Below are 9,654 nucleotides of genomic sequence, written 5' to 3'. Positions count from 1 at the left end.
TCTTCCCCTTATTAAGTATCAATTTTTTTTCTCTTTTATTATATCAGTTCATTATACTGTCAATGACATACCTCGAGCCGGACAGGTGGCCCGTTCGACCCGCTCTCCTGTCGATCGGGCTGACCAGACGTTATTTCATCCAAAAGGCCGACCGGACAGCGGTTCCTCCGATCAGTCTGTGTAGCCCTCTCTCGCTCAGGTGATGCAATTGAGCCTCTGAGTCCTGACGTTGACCGTTTTGACTTTGACCTCTACTGTGACTGTTGACTCATACCAAATGGACTCCTCCTTATCACTGTATCATATATATAAATATATATATACACACACACTTTTAGATGTCTCTCGCATATCCCGATAACCATCCGGACATACATATTGCATATCGATGTATATATGAGGGACGTTCAGAAATGTACAGAATAAGGAGGATGTGCAGGTTAAAAAAAATTGTATAACAATATTTTCTAGCCCCTCACTCCCTACTTTCCACTAGATCTCTATAAAAAAAATATCGAAAGGTGACGACATCAGATCTCACCTCTGATGATATATATCATTAAACACATCTCTCATCAATCTTAGATTCTCGAGTCTCTTTGATAGATGATCCCTGAAATACATGAAAAAAAATAAATAAATAAAATATTCTTTCAAACAACGATAAACTCTTGTACATAATAACGAATACCTTATGTCTATTGAACAAAAAAAAATGCTCGAGTTATAACAGTTAATTTTTTAAGTCTACAAATCTCCTTCATTACAATATTTCATTGTATATATGTAATGCAGATGATTAAATTCATAGAAGCACTCTAGGATACTAGGACACAGTTTTTAAGAGTACAATTGAGCGTATGTGATATAGTACACATTCCATAATATCGCGTGCCTGATTGCCCACCAAAAATCTACTATAAAGCTTTGGAATTAAAGCTTAACCTTGAAACTAAAGCTATATATATATGAGGCAACATCAACTTCATGTGGCCTTCTTATACACCTAAAATTATGGGCCCACCCTCTGAAGGGTCCCAGCCTAAGGACGGATGGAAGGCTTGTCAAGTGGGTAATGGTCCGAGCGGAGCTAGAGATAACCCATCCATGGGCTTGGGTTTCCGACGCCAAGGCAGGAGGATTGAAGGGTCGAGCGGGATCCCGATCGGGCGAGGGTACAAAGGTAGCCGAGCGGCCTAGGCGCTTGTCTCGGGATATGGGATGTCAGAGAAGGCATGTCTGATGATTAGGTCGTACACAAGATTGCACGATGGAAGATCTCGCCGTCACATCAGGGAGAGGTGGATACAGTAGCAGTATGGCCTCATATAAGGAATGTGGCTTCTTAGTTGACCATATGTAGACTTCATTTTGCTCTGTAATACAAGAAATATCAGTATCAGGATAGGGAAGGGATCCCTAGCAATGACCTTCCGATGCTAAAATCAGTCACCGGAATAGTAAAAAAAAACGGAGCAACAGTGAAAGCACAAGTGTGAATAGTGAATAACACATATCTCCGTCGGTGCATGAATCTCTTTTATATATTGTTATAGTGAATGACGTGCACACTCCTGAAGGCGTGGGTATGTTCTCCAAATTGTCCTATGAAAAGATACGTCAGAAAAACGTCCTGTTGACCATGTCATATTATCAGCGGCATTACTTTCCAAAGGGATATTAAGAGATACACCGGGACTCCTCCGCTCAGTTGGCTTCTATTACTTTTCCCTGCAGTGACTTGATTCAGTAGATTGTTTTCACCAGATCGGACAAGCACTCCGACCGTGTTAACGTTCCTCCCATCCGTAATGAACATATGATGTTCTTGCCGTAATGCTCCTGGCTGAATGAGTGTTCTGCTCAGACAAATCACTTGGTCGATCGGGCATGTCCGATCGACAATTAATATCTCTTTCCACTTGGTCATCTTTGATGAGATCATTAACTACCACTAACTATTATTGATCATCTTAATTTTAACTTCCACTTTGATTGCTATCTCCAACTTTGACTAGGCATAATTAACCCCTTTTTCACCAGATCAGATACTATCAATTCTAAATTAAAAATTATTGGTCACTATCATTCTCAACTATAAGTTGGTGCAATACTAATATATAAAAAGAATTTTGGATATACAAGAGACATAAAAAAAAAAAAGTCAAATAGCCATTAAGCGAAGGAGGTCAACAAAATAATTCATTATATTTACAAAGCCATGACTTTTATTTTTAATGGATCTAACGACATATTTATTTCATTAAAAATAATAAGTTTTAATATAAAGTATTTAGAAAGAAAGTAAATAAATTCATTAAGGTAGAAGTGTTTTGGGTTGTTAAAAAAAAAAAGGGAGAAATTATAAAAGGTGATTGTCTCTCCATCAACTTTGATCTTTCTGTTTTTTTTTTCTTTTTCTTTTTCCTTCTTCGGAGTGTGGCCTGGGGGCTGCTTACTTCGGGGATTTCGCCCGCCGACTTCTCCGGACGGTGACCTCGTGCCTCTCCTCCTCCTCTCCCGCCCCCTTTCGTACCTCTCCTTGCCTCCCATTGCGTCTCTCTTCCTCTCTTACTGCTCCGCCTAGCTTCTCCTCTCCGAATCCCGATCCCCGGCGCAGTAGAACACCCAGGTATATGTCTGCCGAGACCAACAAGCAACTCGCTCCTTTCTGCATCCGATTCTCTCACCCTTTTCCTTTCTCTTTCCCCCTTTCCACCTCTTGTTTAGTGCTCGGTCTGGGATATCTAATGCCGATCGGCGGTCAGTGCCAGGCTTGAATGAATATGCTTCCTTGTGTGTATCCTTTTGTTACCGTTTTCTCTCGGTGTTCTCTTTCTTTTTATCGATGCTCCGTTTTGTTTCTGGTCACCGGATGTTGGTAGGTTTAGGAATTAGGCTTACTGTTTTATTGCTTTTTTTTTTCTCTGCCGTATTCGTCGAGCAGCCGCTTGTTTGGTAGGGTTTTAGCCTTGGAGGGATGAGCATTGTTTTTGTTTGGGAAATTTGTGGAGATTTTGTTTGAGATGGCTAGGGTTTCATTTAGGATTTTGGAATTATCCGCAATGCTTTAGATAGCCATTGTTTCGAGATTGGAAATGAAATGTTGAGATTTTACCAAAAGCCATTTTCTTTTATTATTCATTGGGAACTCTGACCTGTTAGTATTTATTTTTGCTTGTTCAGTTCGTGTACTGACGATTCTGAAATGTATACATTTTAATGCAGAAAATTACATTTTTTTGTTGCATTCTATCAGTTTTTTTTTTCCCTTTTACTGAATGCAATTTTCAGGGCCTTGTGTTTTTTTGCTTCTTCTCATTTGCTGTGTTTATAATATGCACGTTCATGATTTTGGTTTCCCATGACAGACAGAAGCAAGCAATTTGCACAGTGATTTTTAGGTAGTAGAGGGAATGTCTCGGCCAGCCTCCCTCCCCCCTCGATGCCCCTTATTGAGTAGGGGTGTACCTCGCAGAGCGTTGGACTCTAGATCCCATACCACACAGAAAGATGATAACTTATGTGCGCAAGAGCCTATTTTTCCTTCTCATGAATCACCTTTAGATGAACAGCCAGTATGGCTCAATGACCTGTTAGCTGGCCATGAAACTAGTACAAGAGGAGGGATGTCTCTGCGGAGATCCTCAAGTGATCCAGTAGTACTGTTGGATGTAGCTAAAAGTTTCCACGGCTCCATATATCCAATCATTGAGGAAGATGCTCTGTCAGATGGCTTCCTCCATGACTCCTTGGAGTCTGAGGGATCCTGTGAAGTTGGTTATGGGTTTGAGGCTGGTAACTGTGTCTATGGACCAAATTCCCCAAGGCAGAAGGGTAAATTAACTGACTCTGAGAGCTCAATGATAGCCTCTCTGCTGGAAAATGCTCCTACCGACCCACTAAAATATTTGACTGTGAATTCTTCAAGCACTGCTGTTTTGAATGAATCACTTGGAAAAGGAGATTATACTCCAATGAATCCTGAGGCTGAGAAGATAACAAGAAGGTAATTAAATTTCTTTTTAGTTTAAACTTTGTAGATACCTGTCTTCATCCATGCTTATGCATGCACACTGTTTAGTTTATACTAATTGTAATCAGTTGCATAGTTCATTTTCTACTGTCGGCATAATTCTTATTTCCTATGCCTGTCTATCATGCTATACCATACATATTAGGATCTAGGATTTGATTCCCATGTTTAGACCTGTACATCTTTCAATACAGATGGGAGTAATTTTTAAGCTTATGCACTTTGGAATGTAGCATAATCAATTCTTTTTAGTCTTTTCGTGCAAAGTTCACTAGCCTTGCTCTAGAAACTTCTAAGTTTGCTTTTATATTGTCATTCTAACTTGTAGCTTTATTTCTAAGTTTTCCTCCTCAACAGCATATTGCTATCATCATTGTTTGATATTGCTATATGCCATAAATATTTTTTTTTTTTTGGAGGTTTTAACATCTTTGAAAATTCTAGCATTCTCATTTGCTGTCTCACTATAGAATTTGAACCACAGTGAGGTAATCTATTTTATCTTTCGATGTCACATTTTTCTGCTTCGTAGGAGTTTGATTTTCAGCTTGAGAAACTGCAAATACGGTAATTTTGTTAATTAAAGAGGTTGACCATTATGATAATATTTTTCCTTGTATTTGAAAAAAATTCATTTCTACCAACCACCAACCAACTATTTTAATGCAGCTTTTCATTGTTCTTATAATATTTATACCTCAAACTTTTTAACTGCAAATTTAAATATCACTGATTTCCCTGTCACTGTTTGATGCTTGGAGCTGCATAGTCTTCATAATTGAAGCGGTGCTCATTTGTTTTATGCCTTGGTAGAATTTTAGCTTCTTCGCAAAAAAAAAAATTGTTGTTTTACATGTCTAAGCTTATTCCTACTATCTGGATATTTGTGGTAGTTAATCATCTACCTATTCAATTCCTTCTTCTGCAATGAGAATCAATTGCGTCTACCCTTCAAATCAGATGCTTATGTTATCTTCTGCTATTTTGTAGTATTTAAAAGAACCCCATTCTCATTCTCTTACATACTCTAGATTTACATCAGAATCTCTTATACTTTCAGTGAACCAGTGTTGCTTTCTATGAAATTGGGTCAAGATTTTGACTAGAGTCTATGAACAATCAAATACTGGTCTGGTGCTAATCTTGGTGATTTGTTGGACCATTACAGATCTCATACCCTACGATCCATACTGAGAATGAAACTAAAAGAGTAACAAATCAGTTTTATACTGCTTTATCAGATAAAACTGCTTGTATCATATGGTTTTGATTCATATTATAAACCCGACTGAAATCTATGTTGAGGTATTGTTTAAAGATGAAGTGTGATGAACTAGTTCCCAGTCTGATGATCCATATCTAGGTACAATTTCATTCATAAATTATGCTATATTGCAGACACTTAAGTTTCATCTAAATTTAACTTAGAGTTTGGGGAGGACTACTATATCTTGTATGCATCTGAATTTTGGGTCGATGTGAGTACCTCCTACCTTCCAGTTGTCAAAGAAATAGTGTTTTATTTCTAGTCTATATAGGTAGAGATGGGCATGTGCTGTTTCAAAAGTAAGATATTTTCATTTTTGGTTAATCTATAAATAACCTTTTGTGAGCTGGCAGTGAGTTTCTTTTCAGTCTACGAAGTAAACATTGTTTGAAGTAAGTAATATCTAGCCACGCTAGCAAGGTTGATATTTTTGTTATTGGTGATAGAATTATCATGTACTGATCTGGCGCATATCATTCTGGAGGACTAAGATTTTTTTTGTTCATGAACACATGAATGAAATATTTGACACTAAAATCATGTTTCACAACTGGCGTTGTAATCGCCAGTCATATTGACTCATACTACAAAGATATTCTTAATTCTTTTGGTTTATATATATAAAATTTCTGCTGTCTATCTCAGAAAGTGCAAGAAACAATAATTTAACAGAAATTCAAATATCCACGTTTAACTGATGTAAAATTAGAGCTATGTCTGTGTGTGTGAATTAGAGCTAATGTCCTAAACAATAATTTAACCTTACCTGCGTTGTCTGAATTTTCTGCGTGTATGATAGACTCAAGAATGATATTAGAGCTATGTTGCTTCTGGAAATTCATAATGAATTTAAATTATGCCCATCTCTAGTGTAGTCATTGTACTGCTATTTCTTTCGCCATTACCAAATTTAAAGTGCTGCTTTGTTGTTCAACTGATATATATTTTTTATCGTACCACCCTCTGACATTCTTTCCTAAATTTCCTGTTGTTTCATCTGGGTGTTTCTGCAGGCACTCAGGTCAACGATCTAGGGTGCGTAAACTTCAATATATTGCTGAACTTGAGAGGAACATTGATTTGCTTCAGGTAATCACGTCACTGTGGTATTATACTTCCTTGATGGAATCTGGACTCTGTGTTTGACAACTGCAAAAATTCTGTAGACTCTGGCAGCGGATTTCGCATCTAGAGTTGCTTCTCTGTTTCAGTACCGTCTTGATTTATCTGTAGAAAACAAGAAACTTAGGCAGCAGATTGCTAGTCTTGGGCAAGAGAAACTCATCAAGGAAGGTATGTGAATAACTACTGCCGTTCTTATCTTCAAAACATGTGTCCTGGAATTGAAGATTTGAACAAATCTTCAACCATGATTGACTAAATTCATAGCGAGTGAAATGAAAAATCTAACCAGGGTCTGTTATCTTTGATATAAATTGATGAAATTTTGTTCCTTATAATCGACCATATCGCATTGTAATACCTGTTGAGCTCCAGTTGTATTTTAGTTTTGTCGGAGGGACCTTATCAGCCCTCTTCTGTACAATTCCCCTGTCTGATTCAATTAGCCTTCCGAATTTTTACAGGTCTTCATCAATCCCTGAAGAACGAAGCAGAGAGGCTGAGGATGATGACTTGCGGACGGCACAGAAGAGCCGCATCGTGTTTTGAGGTCCCGTCCGCAGTGGATTCAGCATCAGTTAAATGGCCAATGCCGGACTTTGGAAAGATGAGTCTTGGTGGGAGCCAATCTTCTCTGAAGCACAGTTTTGGATGACGAAGAAAGTAGATTTTTGTGTTCTTGGGATGGAGACTTGGAAGCACGACTTCCTTTAGGACTTCATAAACAAAGTACCTTCTTAAAATATAATCTCAAAATTTAAAGATTTTGAAAATCAAATATAAAATGAGATGATTTGGTAGTGTTTTTTGGGTAAAATTAATTACGAATTAGTTTTCAATTTGCTCATCTCACTTTTTCATCGTGCTCTTCCCTCTGGAACCCCACCCCAAACACCTCCCATGCTAAATAGATTCACATACATCAATGGAGAAGTGGCATGGGTCCCTCCTACAAGGAATGTCCTTATTCAAATTCAGTCAATATTTTTTTTTTGATCTTTTCAAATTTATGAATCTTTCTGTTTCTCGATTTATTCAGGCCTGAGAGCGAGGGGCCCGCAACTGTCGCTCTCAGTCAAGGGTGTCGTGGGGCCCGATCTCCACGGGCCCACTTCGTCACGTGATTTCTCTGCCGCAGGATCAAGGGAGAGTCCACTCCCCCCTCACCTCACGCGTTCCCCCGCTCCCCTTCGAATCCGGCGGCGTTTGTTCCTCATTTCTCCACGTGTCGCCTCCACGCAGCTCCCTCCGTCGCCGTCGTCCAACCACGCCGCTCTCCGGAGCCCACAATCTCACTACTCGGCGCTCAATCTCTTCGCCTTCGCCGTCCACGTACTCCCGATCTGAACCCTACGGTGGAGATTCGCCTTCTCGCTCGTGATCCTCCTCCCCCCACCCTCGTTTAATTTGTTTATCTATCGGACAGGCCGTTCTCTCGAATTACGTCGCTGCCCCTCCCTGAGCCCTTTTCTGCCGCTCTATTTATCCTCACGCCGCGCTCCCTCTCTTCCTGTAAATTGCGATGGCGGAGTTCTCACCTGAGTTGGAAGACGGCGAGCGGTGGCTTCCGGCCGATATCCTCAAAGACGTCGGCGCCCGACACCCATATGACTTCACCTGCCCCGCTCCTTCCGGCGGCCGCGAATGCTTCCCCCGCCTCGCCTACCTCAACACCCTCGCTCGCGAGCTCGCCTCACTCGGCATCTTCCACCACCCCGCCGTTTCATCGCCGTCACTCTTTTCTCCATCGCCACACTACTTTGTCCGCTTCCCTTCCCCCTCCTTCTCTCTCCCTCTACTCGTCTCCTCGTCGCTTACCTCGAACTTTGCCTCGCATCGCAGGTGTTCGACTTACCGCTGGTTGGATTGGCGAACAATGCCGTCAGGTTCGGCGCGGTTCGAGACGGGCTCACGGGCGCAAGCATCGACAGCGGGGGTGGCGCATCCGGTAGCCTTCTATCGGTTCAAACGCCGGTGGGTTCCGACCGGTTTCCCTCTCCGTTTCAAAGACATTGTTCGGTCTTCTGTCAAGATCCGGACCAACTGCAGACGCCATTCGGAGCCTGTAAGGCCGGGATCATGCATCGTCCGACCCCAGCAGTCCGCGACCGCTTCGCTTCGATTCCAACAGCCGGTCCGGCGAGGGAGAGCGCCGGCACAGGCGTGTTCATTCCGCGGGTCAAAGTAGAGAAGGTTAACGCAACCCAAGGTAGTAAAAAAAAAGCGTTAAAAAAACCTAAACTTTTTGATACACCGGGTAAACTTGTAAAGTTTCAAATTTTTACCGTGCATCTAACTGTTCCAATTTATTTGAATGGTTTGTTTTTTCAATGGCCATGGAGTATACTGGTCGCAGTTCTCGAGATTCTGTCTTATGATCTCCAGATGTGACAGGTTGCAGAGAACAAAGCGAGAAGAAGCAGGGGACAAGGAATGGACGAGAGAAGGAGCGAGCTAAACGCCTCCGACCTGCCCTAGAGCATGGCCTGCCTCAGGATTGGACCTATTGAGACGAAGACCGCTCTGCCTCTCTCTCCTCTGTCAACCGTCACAGCGGCAAAAGCTACTGATAACCTACCTGTTTGTATTCTTGCTGTCACACACGCAAAAGAATACGAGAAGACAAATGGGAGAGGGAAGAGAGTTCCTAATATCGACTTGCAGATTTAGTAGGATTTCAGATTTGCTTTCTTGCTTCTCGCTTTGTAAATATGGACAGAGAATAATTAAAGGGTGCGTCTTAGCGTAATTAAGGCAATTAATTGCCTCATTTGATGCCTTTCTTAGTTTATCTTATCAAGCTCTGTCAGTTCACGCCTCATCGTCCCAGTGGGTTGCAGGAAGGTGCAGAGCTTGTGTCTGTTTCCTTGCTTATTTACAGGTACTGTGTTCAGAGTGATGTCAGGTATGGAAAGGGAAGAGGGATGTGAATGTTTGAAGAAGATTAGTAAAAGGGAGAATTTGTTGGGGGTGGCTTTATTGCTGTACCAGAAGAAATTATGGCATGCACTGATACAGAGCCCATAATAGGAATGCGTTTATTTAATGGCTTGCACTGCGCTGTGTATCTTGGTTCTAGCTTTAAAAGTTAAAAACGTCTGTCTTTACTAGTCTGCAAGGAAATGCTTATTTTTTTTGTCGAGTAAAGCCATCTAATTGCTTATTAAATGATTTAGAAAACTACAGAATCAAGTAACATATACGTTTTGTTTTCTTGCTGTCACACGAA

General features: G+C 41.0%; 2 protein-coding genes across 4 annotated transcripts; both read left to right on the top strand.

Moving 5' to 3' along the window:
- The first annotated feature begins 2,400 nt into the window (after nucleotides 1-2,400).
- LOC122037390 (basic leucine zipper 6-like) lies at nucleotides 2,401-7,227 on the top strand. Of its 2 annotated transcripts, XM_042596849.1 has the most exons (6): nucleotides 2,401-2,632; nucleotides 2,731-2,796; nucleotides 3,372-4,009; nucleotides 6,317-6,392; nucleotides 6,470-6,596; nucleotides 6,890-7,227. In XM_042596849.1, exons 3-6 carry the CDS (start codon nucleotides 3,417-3,419, stop codon nucleotides 7,078-7,080), a joined length of 987 nt encoding a protein of 328 aa, XP_042452783.1. In that variant the 5' UTR covers nucleotides 2,401-2,632; nucleotides 2,731-2,796; nucleotides 3,372-3,416; the 3' UTR covers nucleotides 7,081-7,227. The 2 variants fall into 2 exon arrangements, with proteins under 2 accessions (XP_042452783.1, XP_042452782.1); XM_042596848.1 differs by lacking the exon at nucleotides 2,731-2,796.
- Nucleotides 7,228-7,789: 562 nt separating this feature from the next.
- On the top strand, nucleotides 7,790-9,183 carry LOC122037396. 2 transcript variants are annotated; one of them, XM_042596856.1, is made up of 3 exons: nucleotides 7,790-8,187; nucleotides 8,268-8,634; nucleotides 8,811-9,183. In XM_042596856.1, exons 1-3 carry the CDS (start codon nucleotides 7,948-7,950, stop codon nucleotides 8,933-8,935), a joined length of 732 nt encoding a protein of 243 aa, XP_042452790.1. In that variant the 5' UTR covers nucleotides 7,790-7,947; the 3' UTR covers nucleotides 8,936-9,183. The 2 variants fall into 2 exon arrangements, with proteins under 2 accessions (XP_042452790.1, XP_042452791.1); XM_042596857.1 differs by having other exon boundaries at nucleotides 7,810-8,187; nucleotides 8,820-9,183.
- Nucleotides 9,184-9,654: the final 471 nt, after the last annotated feature.

Source organism: Zingiber officinale, unplaced genomic scaffold (genome assembly GCF_018446385.1).
Source record: "Zingiber officinale cultivar Zhangliang unplaced genomic scaffold, Zo_v1.1 ctg31, whole genome shotgun sequence".
NCBI lineage: Eukaryota > Viridiplantae > Streptophyta > Magnoliopsida > Zingiberales > Zingiberaceae > Zingiber > Zingiber officinale.
The sequence above is the reverse complement of the archived record's forward strand: the minus strand, read 5'-3'. Positions and strand labels throughout refer to the sequence as shown.